The sequence below is a fragment of the Miniopterus schreibersii genome (assembly GCF_964146895.1).
Source record: "Miniopterus schreibersii genome assembly, chromosome: 3".
Classification (NCBI taxonomy): domain Eukaryota; kingdom Metazoa; phylum Chordata; class Mammalia; order Chiroptera; family Miniopteridae; genus Miniopterus; species Miniopterus schreibersii.
Window position 1 is genome coordinate 53496500 of NC_138103.1, and position 22731 is coordinate 53519230.

Below are 22731 nucleotides of genomic sequence, written 5' to 3' on the forward strand. Positions count from 1 at the left end.
TGAACTGGAAATTCATTAGCTAGGTAGAAGTGTTATTTGTGGTAGATGGCTTTAAAAAGTCTACAAGTTAGACATACATTTGAAGGTTTTTGCTCTTAAACTTCTTTCTGTGCATCCCTTCCTTTCTTTTCTTACTTGCCTTCTCTTCTGCTCCCTCTTGATTTGGTTGCTCCAGAACTGCTTTGTTTCAGATATGAACCAAATATGAAATGGAAACCTTAGCCTTTTTTCTCCCGTTGATTTTTATTGCTACTTTTCCAGTCTCACATAACAAAGCTCTTTCCAAAGAGAGAAGGTATTGTGAAGAAGCATTCTTTGTTGAAACTGTACTTAAGAGTGAGTGTGAACTTTGAGTGGTGATTCTGGAGCTAAAAGTACTGCCTTTCTTAGCTTGGGAAATTTTGTTCTGGGAAGCATGGAGCACTCACAGCCAATTATAAGGAGGTATATAAAACTTTTAAAGTGATAATTCCAAAATTTATATTTACTTCTATGCTAAAAGTTCACATTCTCATGATTCTCATGTAAGGGTGATAGAAGTTATTTCACTTCACAGATATTTTATTTTTTTATTGAACATAAAAGGAGATATGTGTATAGACTGTTAAAATTGCTTGTTTCTCTTCTATGTCTGTTTTCTTTTTCCATGTTGTCAATTCTAGAAATTATGCTAAGATATTTAGGCAAAGGAACTAGAAATAGTGTTGTCCTTTTTCCTGGTCCTCACAAGGGGCTTCCAGTGATAACTGCAATAATTAATCTTACTTCCCTGGAAGAATCTGGAAAATGATTTTTTGGCTGGACTTCATGAGTAGAAAAGGCTATGAAAATGTTCCATCTGCTTGTCCATCTGCCAGTAACATAGCTATTTGTGATAGTTGATTATCAAGATTTGGCTTAAATGAAATTGCTTTGTTTTATTTATAAGATCTCAAGAAGAAAAAAATGAAGAGAAATGTGTAGCTGACATTTTTCTCATTCTGAAAAGAAGTTCCCTTTATCATCATAATTAATATTGCTGTTTACTTTTTGAACTTGTCCATTCACTCTGACTTGCTTCAATAAATACATGTTTTCACATTTTTATCTTTAGATTTTTGGAATTGGTCTCAGAGAGTAAAAAATCTTTGTACCACCAAATATATTTGGTATGTTGTACATTTACTTGTGTGTTTTTTTAATTTGTGGAAGATCTGAAAGCAAAAACTTGAGTTTACAATAATCAGCTCTTAAGATTTATCAGCTTTACTGCTTGGTTATTGTTCAAACAAACAAACAAACACAAAGAGCATAAAATATAAAGTTTTAAAACAGTCAATATTAAAGGTAAATTGGTTCTGAAAAACTTAATGATTTATTTATGTGATTTCTGTTACTTCTAACAAAAATAATGAAGAGTACCAAAGAAATGTTTGTAAAATTTCTGGCAGTTAAAACAATCAGTTTCCTCTCTTTCTCTCCCCTTCTTTCTTCTTCATATTAGGGAGGTGATAAAATGTAATTCAGTTAGAAGGAATTTAGTAAATCATTCACTGCACTTAATTAAGGAAGTAGGTTTTAATCAGGATTGTATGTATAAATTTTCTGTTTTAATTATAATTAATAATGAGGGAGATAAAGACTACTTTTTAGAAATAATTTAAAAGAATCACATTTCTTTTTTTTCAGTGCTCTGCAGCATCAAGCTGATGTGTCTTGCCTTTGGAAGCTAGTTGGTGATGCTTGTACCAGTCTGTATGCTGTCTCACCATCTAAAGTGAATGTTAATATTTTAGGAATCCTTCTAGGTCAGAAAGAAGGAAAGCAAGTATTAAAGAAAAATGAGCTCCTCCGTCTTGGAGGAAGGTAATTTACAAAGATTGCCAGATAATGACATTCAAATTGAACTAGGACATTATAACAAAACATAACATTCACTTTTATGTTTCCATAGGTGTTACGGGCATGCATTAAAATTGATGTCTACATCTAATACATGGTGTGATCTTGGAATTAATTATTATCGCCAAGTACAACATCTAGCAGAAACAGGCAGCAACATGAATGATCTTAAGGAGTTGTTGGAGAAATCATTACATGTATGATTTTGAGAAATTTTTCATAAACTTAAAAAAACACACGCCTAAGTGTTTTCCGAAAGATGTTTTTGATAAAGTAAATACTATAGTGTTTTCACAGAAACCACATTTATCTTGATATAAATGCTGACATTCAAAGAAATAAAAATTCATCTAATTTTACTTTTTAGTGTCTGAAAAAGGCAGTGAGACTCAACAGTAGTAATCATTTATACTGGAATGCTCTTGGCGTGGTTTCATGTTACAGTGGTAAGAATTGAGTAACACTTCAGTAATTTTAGAAGATTGCTCATTTCAGGTAATAAAGTTCAGTTTCATCAAGTTCTGTATTTTTCAGGTATTGGAAATTATGCCCTTGCTCAGCATTGTTTCATCAAATCAATCCAGTCGGAGCAAATAGTGAGTGTTCTGTGTGTCTGTCAATGAAAAAGAACTTCAAAATTTAGGGTTAATAATTTTCTGAGACTTTCATATAGACAAGGGACCTAATTTTTATACATATATATGCTTTTAGAATCCTGTTGCATGGACCAACTTGGGAGTGTTGTACCTAGCAAATGAAAACATTGAGGTAAATGTGTTGTCTATTTTGTCATATTAAAAGTAAAGAACATTTTCTCTACATGATCTCTTCATAATAGCTTAACTTCTTGTGGAGAAATACTTTGTACATTGCTGTCTATCCAGTGTGCTCTCTAATATGCTAGATAATTAATCACATTCAGTTTATGTTATTTGAATAATGAATGTATAAGATTTATTTTCCTTTCCATACCACTCAATAAATTTATGGTTTTATAATTATGTTGTTTTTTCATTTAAAGATTAAAACAATTCTATAAATCACTTGAGTGTTTTTATTTTTATCTGTGCACATGTAAAAGGAGTCCCATGTAGGTGGTGTTGGGGGTAGAGTGGTGAAATAAGGGAGATGATTAGTACTTTCTAGCAGCTTAAATTTAACATATTCTTCCAAGTGATTTAGATTTGGCATTAGCTAATATTAATCCCTTTATAAACCACAATGTAATTTGTCATACTCAAACAGTTATACATTAGAAAATTGGACATGTGTTTATAGAACATATTTAGAAGTTTCTACAGATCTATAGATACTATCTGTACTGTTTTGTTTTTCAGCCAGTATGTCGAATACCATCCTTTTAAAATAGTGTTAGTAATAGTCTTAGCAATACATTAAGTCACAGCAGAGACTGCTTTAGAAGATTGTAAATAGAATGAAGGGAAATATTAATGTGGATCTTAAAATATGTGAAAATATTTTTTTAAAAACTTAAAGCAAGGTCTTAGTTAATAAGCCATGAATGTGGTTTTATGACAGCATGGCACAGTTGCCCATTAGCTTACTTTTTTAGAGGAAAAATAAGACTGTTTTCTGCCACATTTAGATGATTAAGAAAGTAATATAAAGCAGCATAAAATGTTATATTTTGTAGCAGAAAAAAACAGTCATGCAACTTAATGTGTCCAAGTGAGTATCCTTAAAGTTCCTGACTGCTTAACACAGATTATGCTGACCAGTCTCTTTGTCTAGTAGCATGTGCGTATCTCAGACCTTTTCAGTTGTTAGTTCTTACCCTCCCAGTTAAGCTCAAAGAGAGGGGAAGGGATACAGCCTTACTTAGTCACTTCCCTCAAGCCTGTGGCTAGCAAATGTATGGGTAATTTGTTAAAAGTTCTACCAGCTGTGAGGTAGAATCTATATTGCCCTGTCTCTGGGACCAGAATCCCTAAGCCTGTTGAGAAATCTGTTGTGCACAGGAGTGTTCTGGTGGAACATTGTTTTAAGTTTTGCTAGTTGTGCTTAAGCAGTTTTGGGTTCATATGTGTTTATGTTGATAAGTCTGACTTTTCTTATTCTCTTATTTTATGCTTTTTAAACATAAACAATTTACTATTAAATTTATAAAATGACTTGATGTATTATTTTTTGTTTTTTGTTTCCCTAGCAAGCTCATGAAGCTTTCAAAATGGCTCAGTCCCTTGATCCATCTTACTTAATGTGCTGGATTGGACAAGTAAGATATATAACATTTAGTTATTAATAATCTAATAATCTGTTGATATAAATAACCTATTAATATAAAGTGGAATATAAATACCCTATAAAAGTTTGGTGAAGGCCTGGGGAGGGGGGGGAGCAGGGTGCATGGGGGTCAATGGGGGATTAAAAAGGGGACACCTGTAATAATTTCAACAATAAAGATAAATTAAAAAAAAAAATACCCTATTGCCTGGCCAGCATGGCTCAGCAGTTGAGCATCGACCTAGGATCCAGGAGATCTCAGTTCGATTCCTGTCAGGGCACATGCCCGGGTTGCTATCCGCAGTCAGGGCCGTGCAGGAGGCAGCCGATCAATGACTCTCTCATTATTGATGTTTCTATCTCTCTCTCCCTCTCCCTTCCTCTCTCTGAAAGCAGTAAAGATATATTTAAAAAAAAAAAAAAAAAGACTCCTGTTCCAGACAAATCCCAGTATGAATAAATCAAGGGTGAGAGGGGAGGGAGAAGGTTGCAGATGGAATTCTGAAAGCACTTGTCTGCCTAAGGGCCAGTTTAGTAAGTCATTCTTGTCTCCTGTGCCATGGGAATATGGTAGCCAAGACTAAAGTAGAAATTGGCTTTTCAGCACAGCTTTTAAACCTTTGTTTTTTCCAGTTTCATTCATCATCATGATGATGGTGATGATGGTGATGACTCTTTTTAAACACACTAAGAACCTCTCTTTTTCTTTATAGGCTCTTATTGCAGAGACCGTTGGAAGTTACGACACCATGGATCTTTTCAGGCACACTACAGAACTCAGTATGCACGTAAGAATCTGAGCATTCTTCCTGAGGATTCACTGATGAGCAAAGTATTATTCTTGTTGAGAAAAATGGATGCTTAGTGGTCTCAGATGTTAATGACAGCACTTGTCTCTACTCTTTATTCTTCCATAAAAGCAGATAAGCTGTCTTTAATTAAAGAACTCGCTTTCATCTTGCTGTCATCTTTCAAGATCTGATGCAGAAATGACATTGGGGTTTAGCAGATGCAGTAGTAGTCATGTAGAGTAGAAACCAAGACTCTAGAAAAAATAAACACAAGATAAGGACTAGGCTTGGTTGACATTTCTAGATTATTTATAAGTGTTTTAGAATTCTTTTAATTGGTGTTTATTACTTTGACCTATGGGTATGGTGCTGAGAAGAAGCACACTAACGCATCAGGAGGCGCTCTGTTTTCTGTGCTTAATTTATCCCATTTGGTTCTCCTACTTAGGGTTGAAGCAAGTGATTTAAGCATGTTCGTAGCTGTGTTTTATCATAGGACCCTGTAAAGGCACTTAGCAGTTGACTTAAAGAAGACTAAGATGTGGTATTTACCATGTTGAAGTGCACTGTTTCATTTCTTAATTTGGATTGGCGTCTTTATTACGCTATGTCCACTTGTTAACTTTGCCTTTTTTAAAGACTGAAGGGGCAATCGGTTATGCATACTGGGTCTGTACTACATTGCAAGATAAAAGCAACAGAGGAACAGAGCTGTACCGGTACAACATCCTCCAGATGAATGCTATCCCAGCAGCACAAGTTGTTTTGAGTAAATACATAGGTAAGGTGTCATAGCAAGGTATTTTAATAACTGTTAAAATAATTTAATGAATTTTAAAAATTAGTTAATTCCAAATTAAATATTAATGTTTTTTAAGACTTGAATTTGCCTTTTCTCCTCCCAGTGGCCAGTCTACTTTTTAAACTTTAGTAAGGACTTTTGAAGAGGGATGAAATGATGATAAAGATAATTTAAGATAAAGATGATTTCCGTGTTGTAGTGGAAACATTTTAGAGCCTAAAAGGCCTGAGTTGCTGCTATTCTAGCTCTGCCACTTACTTTTACTACAGTCTTAGGCCAAGTATTTTACTTCCCTTAACTTCTTTTAACCTTGGAAAGTAGAGATGATAATACCTAGGTTGTAGAGATGTGAGAGTTAAATGAGATAATGTGCTTTAATTCCAAACCCAGTGCCTTTAACCTCCCACTTTAACACCTGGTTTTTCTTTAAGCTACTGGAAGACTATGTTTAGGCTTAGGAAAAGACTGAATGGTGAAGTTTTATTAACCATCTATTATAATAATTTCCTTTCCTTAATAAAACTACTATTGAATTTTAATCACTGCTCCATCATTTAGAAGCCATGATAAAACCCTGGGCATATTACCAAATTGAATTTTAGTTTTCCCACCTATAATACAATAATGAAAATATTGATTGCTGAGGGTTTAAATAAGATGATTTATACATAATGTGCAGAGTACCTGGTGTACCTTACATGCTCAAGAAATGTTAGTCTTACTAGCATATTTTTTTAAATCTTTTGACAGAATTCTAATAAAGAAACAAGGCATTTAAGCAGTAATATCAGCAGTTGAATAATATAAAGAATCAGATAAATTGTGAAAATCTGAAGGGAAATGCCTCATCATAAATATTGAAAGGATTGTAATACTCTTCCTGCATTAAGCCTGGGGCATTTGAGAACACAGCTAGTTTAAAATCAGCGCTTTGGTCCATCAACATGTTATCAGTATGCCAGAATGAATGACTCTAATGAATACCTAGAGCCCCCGAGAAAGCAGATGATCAGAAATTTTCTTGAGAGGTTTGTTTACAAAATGGGTAACATTTATAAAGGATTTACATAAAGAGGTAAATCTTGAGTTTTCTGCAAAATTCAGATACCTAGAACAACGAACAAATTATTTTCTGACAGTTTTACATAGCTACATTTATGCTCGTTTAACAAATTCAACTACATGTGCTTAGCCAAAAATAAATAAATTAGAAGAGGAAAGAGAAGGAATACAGAGAGAGCACAGTCTCTTCATCTGTCCTGCTAAGAAGTGCCTCAGGACGAGTGTGGATGGAAGGCACGGATCTCCTTTTACTCAGTTTGACTCAGTTTTGGTGCCCCTCTCCTTGTGTGATAACTTGAGAATTGTTCAAGAATAACTCTGAGTGTGTGATTTTCGTCTTACATTTTGATGTGAGAATCTAACCATTACATAGATTGCACTGTATTTTGTTAAACAATTTAAGGGATTTGAAGTCTTGCTCCTAATACAACTTTTAACTAGATCAGATGTGTTTTTTTATACATCATTACTTGCTTGATGTTTTTTGACATTAAAATTTCAAAATACTGTATTGAATACCAAAGTCACCCTCTGTTTCTAGTGTACAATACTGAGTTAATTTTTTTAAAAAGCCATAGAAATTGGAGCATAACCTCCAAGAAAAATTGTTGTTAAAATTAATCACAGAAAGGTTTAAGTGATTCGCCAAAGAACTGAATTTTCCTTAAATCAAATGAATAGTTTTAACATGAGGTACATTTTTAAGTTATTATACCATTAGAGATAAAAATGTTTAAACTTTAAAACAACACAAGTATATAATAACTATAAATGTTACTCAATAATTTAGAAGAATTGTAAAATGATTACTGGTATTTTATAGTCAAGATAATCAGACTGCTATTCTTAATGATGCCAAAGATTTCAAGAGATAATCTGATATTTAAAATATTAAAAAATTGGAAATAAAACTAATATTTTATAAACACAATCATTATGTGCATGTAAAGAATATTTATTTTTTGATTTCCAGAAAGAATTCCTAACTATGCTCCAGCTTTCACAATGTTGGGTTATTTGAATGAACATCTACAACTGAAGAAGGAGGCAGCAGATGCATTCCATAGGTAAACTCTGCCTCCACCTGAAATGCCACCCTTATCTGTCAGTTGGCCTTTTTTTATTTATTCCCATTCTCATGGAGAAGGTACTAAATGTTTAGAATTTTTTCCTAATCTTTTATTATCTATTATTATTACATCTTATCTATTATTATTACATCTTTTTATTATTAAATCTCAAATTTTCAGCTATATTTTGGTTTCTGTTGCTTAACCCGAGAGAGAGGAGAGAGAGAGAAAAGGAAAAACAAAAACCAAACGAAAATACCCTCAGATTTTATTTTAGAAAAATTCATCCCTTTAGACTTTGTCTAGCTTTATTAAATACATGTATTTATTCAGAGAAGAAATCAGAACATTATATATTTGTTTGAATCACTTTAATCTACTACATGTTTATCTATCAATAAGTATTTGTTGAACTGCTGTGTATCAAGCAGTGTCCTGGCACTGGAGGCTTAGCAGTGAGTGAAAACAGTCTCGGGCCCCTTTCTCATGGACCTTGTGTTCTGGTGGGAGGAGACACGGGGTAAGCTAATAGACAGCTGTGATGATAATAATTGCTAAGAAAGAAAATCCAAGTAAAGGACCAGAAACTACAGAGGCAGACAGTGAATTTGAGACAGGTTTTAAGAGGTGTAGGATTACTAAGGAGGCAGATGAGGCCTGGCATGAATGAAGTGAAGCCACAAACCATTTGGTTGTCAGGACAAGAGCATTCCCGGCAGAAGGAACAGAAGAGCAAGTGCTCTGAATCAGGAGTGCACTTAGCATGTCGAAGAAACGAGGACCATGTGCTCAAGTGTGCTCAAGTACCAGAGTCAGTAAAACAGTAGGAAAGGAAATCAACTTGAAGGTTTATTCTCTGCAGATTAATTGATCTGTGAATAAGAAAATAATTGTTCATCCTGCGAGGACCGGATGAAAAGTTAAAAGACCGTATTACCTAACCTCTGAGATACATCCTTCTAGATTTTTAGAAGAGGCCTTGTTAGATGGAAAAATAATTGAGGTGTCCTAAATACTTTGCCATTTTTTTATGGGTCTCTCTGTAGTTCAAAGGAGTAATCACTAGGTGGTACTGGAGGCTGTATCATGAAGTTATTTTTCCAGGTGTATGTGGAGAGAGGTTTATGAAAAATCACAATTATATTTCTTTCACTGTCACAGTAAATTTACCAGTAAACAAACTGTATAAGTATGATAGACTACAACAGTGAGCAGGATTTTTAGACAGAAAACTAGACAGCTTTAGGCTACTCACTACTTTTCGGGTACGTATTATAATCGCACATATCGTGAATCTGACCCTTGTTATACCTTCAGCCTAAAATGGCAGCTCCATGGTCACTTGGATACGTACCACTCTTTCTTAACTCGTCACTGCTGTGGTTTATTGTGTTGTGTTTTTTTTGTGTGTTTTTTTATGCCTTAAACAAGTATCTGAGGCTCGAAACTACAAATTAGGTATAGGTGTAACCAGAGGTATAGTTTTTAATATAATACTGTCTCTATAATACTGTCTTTTAGACTTCTCTGGCAAATTTTGCTTTTCATGTAACATCAGGGGGAGCAAAAGCTTTTCTTAGCTATTTCTTCCTGGCTAATCCTCTTTAAATAGAAAATAAAATATTACTAAGTATTTCACTCCTTTTAGTTGTTAAGACATTTCCCTGCTTGCCCAAAGGGGACTGAGCATGAGAAGGTAAAATCTGGGCTATCAGCATGTTGGTGAATTAATTCTAAGCCTCTGGGGATTGCTGATGACTCCGTTCTCTGAACTCAGTGTTGCTCAAATATCTTTCTGTGTGTAACAGGTAAAGGCACATGAAAGCACTCAATTTCCTGACTTCCTAACTCAAACTACTAGTATATAAATATTTTAAAGAGTGTTTTCTATGTAGTTCAAATATGTCAAAGCTTAAAACAACACAGTTGTTTTTCCATGCTTAGATTAAAATTTTTGGAATGTTCAAAACTCATGTATAATAAATGATTTCACTTTCAAGGTTCACTTTGTTAAAGCAATTTTCCTGACAAACTAAAATCTAAGTATTATTTTGTGGTGCCAATTTAATAAAATATGAATAGGTGTTACAACTAGCATTAAAGAATTAGTAGAATTAAATGAAAACAAAAATCTGTAGATTCCATTAATGAAGAAGGGTAAAAGAATGCTATTGCATATAGATAACTTACAATACATTTTTTTTTTTTAAGGGCAATTTTGCTGTTACAGAACACAGAAGACCAAGTTACTTATAATGATGCAATTAGAAATTATGGCAGATTGTTATGGTAAGCATGTTTTTTCCCATTAATTCCATGACTCTACTAGATATTTCTGGTGAAAGCTGTGGGACTAGTGAGGTGGTGACCTGTTTCTAGAGCAGTGGGCTGGTGACATTTCCCCAGGATACATGATTCCCACAGTAGCAGGCTGTGTTAGCAGTTTCCTAGACCTATAACAATACCTAAGTCCACTGTGCTTTATAAGGAGCAGGTTTAGAACTGATCTCTGGGGACTATATAAGAGAATGTTTGGAAGAGAGGCAGTTGCTGTCTCTCTAGTAGTAGAAGCCTAGTTAATTGGAAGAATTGGATTTTTTCTGATTTCCTGTATATTTTTAAACTGGGGATGGACATTAGGAATTCAGAAGCATTCTGAATTCTTTTGAAATAGTACATAAACATTTCTGAGTGTGTGCATTTTGTGAGTGGAGAGGGGGCCACATAGATTTCTTCAGATTCTCAAAGACTTCTTACTTCAAAAAAGATTTTTAAAAAAGATTAAAAATTAATCCAGTTATTTTAGAGAATAGAAGTAGGACCAGAGAATAGGTGTTATGGGAGGAAGGTTTTTGCCTCAAGCTAAGGAAGCATTCCTCAAGTTGAGAGCTGCCTCCAAATTGAATATATTTATTCGTAAACAATCTAAGGTAGCCCTCTTCCCTTCATACAGTTTCTCTTCATTTTTTAATAAGCAAAACAAGTTATTTTTCCATTATTTAAAGGGATTATATTTAGTATCATATTACAGTTTTTACTTTTATACCTATTAACTCCAGAAAAGTTAATGTATAGTTTTGTCTGTAGAATTTTAGTGTGTCTATGTGCCCTCCAAAAAAACCAAAATGGATGTGCAGATAAACTGTACACGAAAGCTAGGTTTGATGATGATTAGGTATTTTATGCTTGTTAAGCTCGTCAAAGATGCTAGAGCCATACCAATGGGAATAATATTTAACTAATGTAATATACTTAAAAATTTAGAGTTCTGTATAAAAGTTAACTTGAAATTATTTTTATAATTTGGAATTTTAATTCAAGTTTGTTTTAAAAAACACTTTGCAATCTAGCAAAACTGATTATTTTCACGTTATTTAGAAGGAGCAAAGTCTGAGGTTTAATCCCCCAGTACATTCTATGAGAAATAAGTGATATGCCCTCTATTTTAAGTCCTTTCTACATCTTTAACTCTGACAGATGAAGTAAAGTTATTAAATGAATTGCGGTGTAATAATTTCTGTATTTTGATGATATAAGCCAAAATTATTTTTGATATTAAAAGTAAACTTTATTTTGCTTCTTAGTTCCATTGGTGAATATGATAAAGCTATCCAGGCCTTTAAGTCAACAACCCTTGAAGAGTTAGAAGACATCATTGGTTTTGCACTGGCTTTATTTATGAAGGGTCTGTATAAAGAGAGCAGCAAAGGTGAGTGTGTTGCTTGAAACTGAAGGACACATCTTACTTTTCCAGGGCTAAGAGGAATTTGTAATATTGAGATGGGGGTACGGTTGCAGTGTTTATTAAACTACTAAGAACTTTTTATCTGTTTTGTCATTTAGTAGGTTTTTATGATGAATAGTCCTTATACCTGTATTATGAGCTGAGTTTTATTTTCATTATTTAGAGGAGGAAACACCCAAGATCACTTATGGTTGACATACGAGTTAGCATTTGAAAGCAGGTCTTTACTACTTCAAGAGTGCTTAAATGTAAATTTCTTATAAGTGAAGACCTCTACCATTGTAGTAATAGTATATTTTGGTTTCTACCAAAGTGCTAATTGTGTGCATCTTCATATGTATGACCTCAGCCTTTGTGTGTGCAGCTCATTGTAAGGATCTATTTGATGGAGTTGCTTGTCTGCACATGGAATTTTCATGCTGTCTCGGTGGCTCCTGGCCTCCAGTTGTTTTGAAGATAGCGACTAAGACCTCTCTCAAGATTCTGAAGATAGAAATCAGGGAACATCACATAATAATACTAATGATATCCCCAGAATTACCTTGGCACAGCTAAACCAATTAGATATTATAAATTTTTATTCCATCTGCTTGAAAACAAGAGAACAGTAAAATACCGTTTTAGTTACCTTTATGAAAAATAGAATTAGGAAAGGAAAAACCCTATAGTTTGTCAATCAGGAATGCTTTTATATTGTTTTCCTTTTGTTTCCACATCTGTATAATAGCCTATGAGAGAGCCTTGTCTATTGTTGAATCAGAGCAAGACAAAGCGCATATCCTGACAGCTCTGGCAATAACAGAGTATAAGCAAGGAAAAATGGATGTAGCCAAGACATTGCTGTTTAAATGGTATGTATAGTTGATATTAACACAGTGTGACCAAATACTTAAATAATGGGTTCAAATTTGGAGCTGTGTAAAATGAAGTTTACAGTGCTTAGTGAACAAAAGTGATTGGACCCACCTGGTTTTGAACTAACAGTCACAGGTGGAACTAGAGATCGTGGCTTAATTCTTAGTCCTGGATCCATCCAGTCCTTCAAAATCATCCTATACACTGTGTGTTTTATTTATTTTTAAAAAGAGTAATTGATCACCTCATCTAGTAGGATCTTAAAATTTTAATGAAGGCAGTCATAACTAGCTTGTTTTTTGGCCTTTTGTATCCCCAAAGAGATTTTCCCTTTCCTTTTAAAGTTAATACGATGAATTTAATTCAAAGTTGAGTCTTAAAAAAAAATGCTACCAACATCACATATCTATTTCTATATTTTTGGCATAAGTTAAAAATAATTGCCTATGATATATGTGATTATTCTTATATGGTATTTTTGGACTTCTGGAATTTTTATTTTTTTAGAAAGTTAATCTTAATTTCTTTAAAAGCTATAGATGATTAAGATATGCTATTTGCCAGTGGTTATCAATGAGTGCTTTATTGGCATTTCAGTGGTACAAATCCTCACAGTACAGAATTGTCTCCCCATTGCAGGAAGATTACATCTCTGTTGCCCACTCATTAAATGCTAATAACAGTGCTCAATCATTGTGAAAACCAAAAATTACCTCTGTGCATCTCCAAATTACACCCCCACCCCCCAACCCCCCTGTAAAGGTAGGAGGTGGAAGCTGATTAGCTGTTACTAGTTGAAAACCACTTCTGTAGAGTAAGCTTTATAGTTGTTTATTCATGGTGATGCTTCTGACTCATCCTGACTTAAGTCATTTTCTTATGTAATAAATAAACAATTCTTTCTCTTCCTCTTTGCTATTTTGAGAAAACCAGTTGGAATAAAAAATTAATCTTGTCACTTTACGTGGATATATCCGTGTAATGTGTATGTATGGCTCTATATAACATGTTCAGGGAACCCAAATTGCAAATGGCTTAGGGACAGAAATCATAGGTGCTAATGTACTACTGCACTTTTCAAGGTGAAAGTAACCCCAAATTAGATGCAGTTAGATTAGTTTGGGGTTACTATTTAAACAGTAACCCAAACCATTTTGAGTATTGGTGAAAGTGGGAAAAAATTATAGAATATAATCTTACCCTTTTCCTCTTTTCAGCAGGAAAACCTTTACCTTCTTGTTTTATGTTGTTGGGTCCAGGGCTAGGTATTTCACCTGATTTATAATTGTTTTTGATTCTCTGCATGTCACTTTCAAACTTATCACTACCAACTGTTCCCTTCCTGCCCCTTGGCATTCTTTTCTTTGACTTCCTTTCTATGGAAAATTCAGTTATCAATTCTTTATTGGTCTTGTTTGGCATTCATATGTTGTGAACTAAGCAGTGTCCTGGGTGCTTATTTGAGGAGAATGAAAGTAAGTTCAATATATGAGGGGCAATTTGTTCTTATAGTTGTTACCTACTTCATAGAATTTGTTATGTTAAATAACTGCATATAAAATCACTAGAACATGGTACAAGACAAGATTCAGTTACTGGGTGTTCAGCACATATAGCTTAATGGGATGTAGTTATTTCAGTAATAATTTAGATTTTGTATATTAGTAAGTACTAGAGTAGATAGGTTTGTTTTTCTTTTGAACCAAGGTACACACTGAAATTTCTTCTTTTGCTGTCAGTATTGGAATTTATATTTTACTTTTTTCAGTTGTACCAACATACAGTGCAGTTATTTGTATTGTTAGAAACGACTGACTAATTGACAGTCTTCCATATTTTGACTTTTACATCTTATCCCTTATTGTAAAAAGAGTTATGATGCTCTAAGTGAGCTCTTAACTCTAGTGCTACCCATGAAACTGCATGATTTTATACCTGTTTGTCAAAAGTAAATTCTAAACACTTTATTTCCCCCTTTCAAAAAATAGTAGAAAGACATAGTGGTATAGGTATGTGATATTTTGTAATGTTTTAAATATTTGTATTATATTTTAATCTGTTTAGAAAGTGTTTGGAAGTTTCTCTTTTTATGGTACAACATTCATAATTATTATTAGAAATATTACATTTGTTTCTAAAACTTAGATATAATGACCAGAAAAGAAATTTGGGTATTGCTGCTCTCTGAACGCCTTTTAAATGCTTCAGATAGTCAGGGAAATTGCTGTCCCAAGAATGCAAGCAGTTTGTTTTCATAGTTATCTCAAAACTGAGTTTAGTTTGGTGAATCTTTAAGTAAATTGCTTTTTCTCCTAAGTGTTAAATATGTTGTAATAGTTACAGACTACTGTATTCATAACTAATCAGCAATTAAAAAATATATTTACAGCTCTATCTTAAAGGAGCCAACCACAGAGAGCCTTCAGGCCCTGTGTGCTCTAGGATTGGCAATGCAGGATGCTACACTGTCAAAAGCAGCACTTAACGAATTACTGAAGCATGTCAAACAGAAAGACAATGATTATCAGAGGTGCCTTCTTACTTCAGCAATTTATGCACTGCAGGGCCGCAGTGTGGCAGTGCAGAGACAAGCATCTAAAGCTGTTCACAGGTAAATTCTGTGCTTGGGAACTTGGGGTCTAATTATACTTGGTGAGGTAGTCTTTGACATTTGGACCTTATTAAGAATATATAAAATGAAGTGGTAAGCATACACATTTGGAAACCAAAATGTGGTCTTATGAAATTGTCCATAGAATCAGGTAACTGACTGTACATATTATTTCACCTATGAAGATTTTTTTAAAAATTCAGTTAATAAAGAGATAGAGAAGAGAAAATTTGCCCTTCCAGACTTTTAGTATGAAAGCCCTTACTAATTCTCAAGTTTGTCATGTTGTCAGGTTGTTATCTGGCACTGTCCATTTTGATGGTTTTAGGAATATATTGATCACATAAGCATTCAAAATGTATTCAATGTTTAGAAATTAGAAAACTGTTATACTGGCAGCTGTGGTATTTATTTTCAGCAGTAAAGTGTTATATCAGGAGTTTGTTTTCCTTCCATAGATCTCATCTCTTTGTGTTTTCTTTGAACACAACAGATTACATTTCCTTAACCTTTCTTAGTTAGATCTCATGGCTTTGTAATCATTGCATTGCCGATTTTTTTTTTTCTTATTTTTCTACGGACTGTTGGTGTATTAAAGAGATATAAAATATGTTTTCTAAAAATTAAGACACTTTCAACCATACATGAACAGTCATATGAACTTGTTTTAGATGTCTAAAGGATTTTAAATTTAAGTACTAAATAAAATGGTGGTGGTTAAAGTAATTTCCATCTTTAAGCCCTCTGCTTTTGGTGATCTCTGTAGTAACCCAGCTGATCCTGCTCTTTGGTCTCTGTTGTCCCGAGTGGTTGCTCAGTATGCGCAACAAAATGCGAAGGTGAGTAATGTCCTAAATTCTGGCAAAAAGATTAAATAACTTGTGATGTGGTAAATAATATAGTTTTAAAGTATTAGCATTATCATTCTGAAAAAAAATTAATACAGTGAGGGAATTTTCTGTTATTTAATCAAATTTTCCATTAGTTATTCAATAAGTAGTACATTGAGTTTCTTCCATGTTCTCTTGCACTGCTTTGGGCATTATGGATGATATAGAGAATTAGGCAGACTCTCTTGAACACATACACATTATGTTAATGGTATGTGATAAGGTTATGCTTGTAATGGTGCCATTTAATAAGCATTAGCTATTGTGGTTTTCAACCCCAAAAGATAATTTTATTTAAAAGCTCCTTAAAGATGAGAAAATAAGAGCTAGAACACTGCTAATGTTTAAAAATGTAAATCTGAATATGAAATCATTAATGTTCTAGATAGAGAAATACATACTGTGTTTTAATTCATAAAAGGCCAGGTATTTTCAAGCGTTTATAAATATCTTGTTAACTTCTATGGTTAATATGAGCTTTCATTGTTAACTAGTTGGTAAACATAATGATAGTTAGCTATATGATTTGAATACTTACTACATCTAAAAATTCCAATATCTGAAGTCTGCTTGGGCCTGTTTTCCTTTGTTATTCCTACTGGCTTTCACACACAGTGGCTTTGTTTCTTTGTTTAGTTAATTGTGTATACTTGAAAATTATTTGTGGAAATAATTTGCAGCCTAGAATTAAGGTACTTTTCTATAGACAGAAATTGTGTTTATTTCTGCCAGGTGTTTGGGAGCTCCACCAATCTAGAACCACCTTAGACAAGGTTAAGAGCTTAAGGTTTCTGGACCAAACAGGCTACTATGTGTCTGGGTTTCCAGGTCATTTCAAACCTGGTTTACTACTGATTCACCTTTAACCTAAGGGGATAGCCCCTTGGGGTCTCAACTTATTTTGATATAGGTTCCTCCTTTATTCATTTTACTAGGGATTACAGAAGTTTTAAAATAATATATTTTTGTGGAGAAACCATTTTAGTTTATCTTATAATAGGTTTTGTGGCCTCTTACCTTCGTTCTCTCTTTTAGTCTTTCTTCCCTTCAAAATCTTTTATATTGTCAAAAAGTGTGTACATTTATTTGGTACCATGTAAAATCATGTCTCTTTTAGACCATTAATGAGCAGAGTTGAAATGATTATAGTAAAAAAAGATTTTTAAAATAAAAATATTAGACTGTTCTTTTAAAGCAATAATAATAAGTTGATACTTAAAGAGTTTAGAAGTCATGAATGTGATAAAACCGAACCTTTCAAATGATTTAATGGAGATTTTATCAGTTTTAAATTTTATTATTTTGTGAAAGTTTATGCATTTATTTTAAAAGTTAATTCTTTTTTATTATAGGGAGGTGCTATAGCAGGAAATGTGGCTCATATTCTGGACTCAAATCATGGGAAGGTTAGTTTGTCCCAGTAAAGGAAATGTTCTACTTGTTAAATAATATTATTGATGAAAGAATAATTCTTCCTAGGCATAAGGGTCATATTATAACCAATAAAGTCATGCTTTCAGTCACTTTAAAAGTCGGGGTGCTGTAAAGAGATTTGGTTAACACCGTTCTTTTCTCTTATGTAGAAGGCATTACTATACACTGCAGTAAATCAGTTGGCTATGGGAAGCAGTTCAGCAGAAGATGAAAAAAATATTGCACTAAAGACCATTCAGAAGGCAGCTCTCCTTTCTCCAGGTGAATATAATATAACCCACTTCGTTCATTAGGATACTGTTCATCTTTCATTTGTGAATTATAGGAGCTAAATTTCTATTTTTATGAAATAAGACAAGGAAATTTTAAGAAAATATTTGAAGATTTTGCATATAAATATTTGATTGTCTACATTTGGCTAGTAATAAATAAGAGGTAATCAATTATTGAAGCAGGCTCAAAGGGCTATCTGCTTAAAGGTAGTTTATTACCTGTTGTAGAAAATCTGAATAATATATTTTCAAGAAGTAGTTTTATTTTTATTTTTCGTCAGGCTTTAATAAGGTTTACCTGAAGCTACTAAATTATTTAATAAACATATTTAGTTATTTTTATGTTTAGTTAGCTCCTTGAATATTGGAAATATATCTTCTGTGGTTTGAAATGCCAAAGTGCTGGCCTCACCTGAGCTAGCTCTTAGTGCTTACCAGCTGTGCCATATATATGCCATTTATCACAAAAGGTACTGAGGAACTAACTGTGTGTGGACTGCATCAGCATCCTTCCACTGCCACTAGAGGGCCAGAATATCTGCAGTGTAGGGTTATGAGATATATTTTTATATAGTATTTTTAATATGGAATACAGCATTAAACAGTTTATTTCCACAGAGCAGTTCAGACAACTGTTAGATGAGAATGCTATTGCTTTTTGCCAGGGGCTGTTGGGAAACAAATTATACAGAGAACAGGTTCACTGTTATTTTCACAATAAATTGTAAAGATCCCAACTAAACTGCAAAATATCTAATATTTCAGAGAATTTTTATAAAGCAAGTAATCTGACCAATATCTTATTCTTTCTTTCATTTTCGAAATAATCAGAACAAAAAGAAACCCTAAACATCTGAGTTTATTTACATTACACATTGGATACGTTTCTGATTTTTGGAGGTGTTCTCAAGCAAGAGTTAGATATAATTACTCTCAAGAATTCTTACTGTGGATCCACAGTTAACAAAAGATCTGTTAACCTTTGATTGTGTTAAGTGGCATGAACTTTAGAAAGCTAAAATTGCCCAAATAAGGCCCTCTCTAATGATGTTTTCTGATTTTCCTATATTATCTGGAGAAATACATACTCAAGGCGGCAGAGTAATCATATAAGATGCTTAAAACAGGGACTGAGTGATGAGGATGAGTACCTGTTTGAGACTTGTCATTAGAGCCCAATGGAAATGAATATAGTTGTAGTTGTATATAGTAGCTATACACCCCCTTGTAGATCTTTAGGTGAACCGAGTGCAGTTTTGACAGATGATACTCCAAGAGATCTTTTCAGAAATTTAAATATAACCCCAAGAATTTAGAATTAAATGGAAGGAAGTCCAATTTCTACTAGATTACTGCTTCTGTGGTAATAAGAGGTATTTTTAGCAAATTATATTTAAAAATTTTTAGGTTCATAGTTTATTTTTTCATAAATATAATATTTATATTATTACTTTGTTTCCTAGGGAATTTGAGTTGCTGATTATCTATGAAAGAGTTAATGAAAAGAGCAATTCTTTTGAATTATGACAGAAGTAATACCTGGCAACTAATGTCCATTCCCCCTACCAAAATCTAAACACTAGAATACCCTAAGATCCCTAAAGAAGTTGTTTAGTGTCTTAGGAGTAAATCAATATTCAGAAACAGTCCGCTTCAGTTGGAATGATCGTACTTTAGATCTAAAAGTGTGTGAGTCATCATCTAGTTTAGTTGCCTTGTTTTATAGACAAATGTGTCCCAAAGGAAAAGCTGCCACATAGTTAATTAGCATCATTGTTAGACCTAAAACCCAGAGCCACTACTCAGCCACATGTCTGTTATTATACAGTAGGTCAGATCTCATCATAAATTGTAGGGAATGGTCCCATTTCCTTATTCTGGAATTTGAATATGTCTTACGCTATTTAAAATAAGATAGTTATTATCTGGGACAGAAATTATTTTATAATACGGAGATAAGTAATTTGTTTGGTATAAGTTTTTGATCTGTATAAGATTTCTAATGATTCATGTACTAATAGCAGTAATACTGACCATCTATAAATGAAATAGGTATAGATTTCAGACATTTGATAGGAGACATGCTGGATGGAGCAGTTAGATAAGAAAAATTTAAAACTAAAGCTAAAAATGTATGTGTGACTGTTTAGTTAACTGGCACCCTCTTGTGGAATTTTAAAATTGTTTATTTGTTTTTCAAGGGTAGCAGGACTAAAGTATTAACCATTGAAGTGAACTGCAAAATATTCTTTATAAAATAAAAGGCCAAACAAATTTTAAAAGTCTAAGTTCCAAGCTTTCTTCCAGCTTCTTTTTCCCCAATGACCTTTCTTAAAAAAAGGAGTCTCTACTTATAACTCATTCTATTATACTCAACCCACTTCTGTTAGTCTTTCCCTCATTTCCCTGAAGCTTCTATCAAGGTGTGAAGGAAGGAAAGATAAAATGAATGAAAAGATACATAATAATATAATTGCTTCACTTGGATAAAGTGACTTTCATGCTTGGCTGTTAGGACATAGGTAAAATGTAGTTTCTTGAGCTTTTCCTTTGGCTCAAACTTTTCTTAAGAACTGAGAAATTGTTATCTTGCTTTTTCTATGCCTGAGCCTTTAAAATAGGAACTGATTGATGAACACAAATGCCTATTTGAGACTTGTCCTTGGTGTCCAATGAAAGTGAATATAATTGACCTTTCCACAGTAGCATAGCAGTGTAGGCAACTGAACTAACTAGCTATGAAAGAAAAGCTTAATAGGATATTTCTTATCCGCTGACATGTTTGATAAAAATAGCAAATCTTGAAGGATGAATATAGTAATGTGTCTTCTGAAAACAAGTATTTAGTTTTCTTTTAAGAAAATAGAATTTTTCTAGGTACAATAATTTTGTGTGTTTGTAAACTCTTCATTTTTGGTAGTTTTTCAGCAATGTTAGTATTAACAGGCTTTCTAACTCTATTTCCTATGTTTAGGTGATCCTGCTGTCTGGGCTGGACTAATGGCAGCTTGTTATGCTGATGATAAACTGGCTCTGGTGAACAACACTCAGCCAAAAAGGATGGATTTATACTTGGCACTGTTATCTGCTGTTTCTGCTTCAAGTAAGTTTTAAAAATCATTTTATAATGATAAATTCAGGGTAAAGTACTCAGAAGAATATTGCTAAAAGGTAGTGGGAACAATTAGTTCTACAATAAAGGCACTCATCTAACAAACCTTAAAAACAAGCCTTGAAAGTATCAAATCATTTTTAAGAAGCAGAACTGCTTACAGGACAAAACTCAAGAACATTAAAGGAATACAAAAATATCTAGCATTCACCAAGGTAAAATTCACAATGTCTGGTATCCAGTTAAAAGTTAATAGGTATGCAAAGCAGCAGAAAAATACCATCCATAATGAGGAGAAAAATCCATCAGTAGAAACAAGTTCACAAATGACACGATATAAATCTCTTTAGAATGTAATGGACTATTTAAAGCATGTATGACAACAGTAGCACAAAGGCCAGGAGGGGAAATGGAAGTATTTTGTTGTAAAATTTTTGTACTCTAAGTGAAGTAGTGTAATATTACTTAAAGGTAGATTGTGACAGGTTAAAGATGAATACTCTAAGTCTTAAAATAGACACTAAAAAGATAGAGCTATAACTAATAAGCTACCAAAGGAGATAAACTAAAATCATAAAAAATCATCCAAAAGAAGAGGAGAAGGGAACAAAGAATAGATATGGTAAATATAAAACAATGATAATACATTAGAGTTAAACCCAGCCATATTAATAATCAAATTAATATAAATCGTCTAAATAGTCCAGTTAAAAGGCAGAGATTGTCAGACTGTGTAAAAAAGCAAAAGTCAACTACTGCCAAAAGAAACATAGACCAAATATAAATATGTATTAAAATATAAAGATAAAAAAGGCCTAAAAAGTAAAAGGATGGAAAAGATACATACACCTTGCCAACACCAATCAAAAGAAAACTGGAGTGGCCATGTTAATTTTGGACAAATTAGAATTCAGAGCAAAGAATATTGTAGTGATAAGGAGGGTCATTTTACAGTGGAATCAGTTCATTAAGAGGAACATAACAATGTGGATCTACCTCATTTTGTGCTTTGCTTTACAGCACTTTGCAGATATTGCTTTCTTTACAAATTGAAGGTTCGAGGCAACCCTGTATTGAGCAAGTCTGTCTGCACCATTTTCCAACAGCACTTGCTCACTTCATGTCTCTGTCACATTTTGGTATTTCTCACAATATTTCAAACTTTTTCATTATAACTGTATGTGGTGATCTGTGATATTACTACTGTAATTGTTTTGGGGCACCACCTTCACACCCATATAAAATGGCAAACTTCATCAATACATGTTGTATGTGTTCTGACTACTCCACCCACCCTCCATTTCCCCATCTCTCTCCCTCTCCTTGGGCCTTCCTATTTCCTAAAATACAACAATATTGAAATTAGGCTATTAATAACCATACAATGTTCTCTAAGTGTTAAGTGAAAGAAAAGTCAATTGATGTAACAAACTATTGTCTTATTTTAAGAAATTGCCAAAGCCACTCTAACCTTTAGCAAAACCATCCTGATCAGTTAGTAGTCAATATCGAGGCAAGACCCTCCACCAGCAAAAAGATTACAACTCACTGAAGGCTGAGAATCTGATTAGCAGTTTTAGCAATAAAGTATTTTTAAATTAATGTATATGCATTGTTTTTTTAGATATAATGCTATTGCACACTACGGTATAGTATGAACATAATTTTTATATTCACTGGGAAACCAGAAAATTCATGTGACTCACTTTATTGCAGTGGTTTATAACTGAACCCGCAATATTTCTGTGGATGCTTGTAATACATATTTAGGCACTGATTAACAGACAAAGTGTGCATTGTATTTCACAGTAAAACAGTAGAAAAAATGAAAAATTTTGGAAAAAATGCATGGAGCTGAAACTTAAAGATAAAACTGAAAGGAGAAATAGGCAAATCCACAGTTATAGTTAGAAGTTTCAACACTCTTGATAATTGATAGAACAATTGAACAGAAAAATCAGT

The 22731-nt window shown here is 33.3% G+C and overlaps 1 protein-coding gene across 7 annotated transcripts in view; it reads left to right on the top strand.

Annotated features, from left to right (window-relative positions):
* Positions 1–22731, top strand: part of SKIC3 (SKI3 subunit of superkiller complex) — a 62612-nt gene that overhangs the window by 25933 nt on the left and 13948 nt on the right. For all 7 annotated transcript variants that reach the window (XM_081133785.1, XM_081133783.1, XM_081133789.1 and 4 more), the window contains 17 exons: positions 1669–1845; positions 1934–2078; positions 2249–2327; positions 2416–2477; positions 2593–2649; positions 4049–4117; positions 4839–4913; positions 5556–5697; positions 7754–7847; positions 10062–10139; positions 11435–11559; positions 12323–12446; positions 14840–15061; positions 15828–15900; positions 17304–17357; positions 17535–17646; positions 20632–20760. In XM_081133785.1, coding sequence (XP_080989911.1) covers positions 1669–1845; positions 1934–2078; positions 2249–2327; positions 2416–2477; positions 2593–2649; positions 4049–4117; positions 4839–4913; positions 5556–5697; positions 7754–7847; positions 10062–10139; positions 11435–11559; positions 12323–12446; positions 14840–15061; positions 15828–15900; positions 17304–17357; positions 17535–17646; positions 20632–20760 — 1817 coding nt within the window. The remainder of the gene's footprint in view (positions 1–1668; positions 1846–1933; positions 2079–2248; positions 2328–2415; positions 2478–2592; positions 2650–4048; positions 4118–4838; positions 4914–5555; positions 5698–7753; positions 7848–10061; positions 10140–11434; positions 11560–12322; positions 12447–14839; positions 15062–15827; positions 15901–17303; positions 17358–17534; positions 17647–20631; positions 20761–22731) is intronic.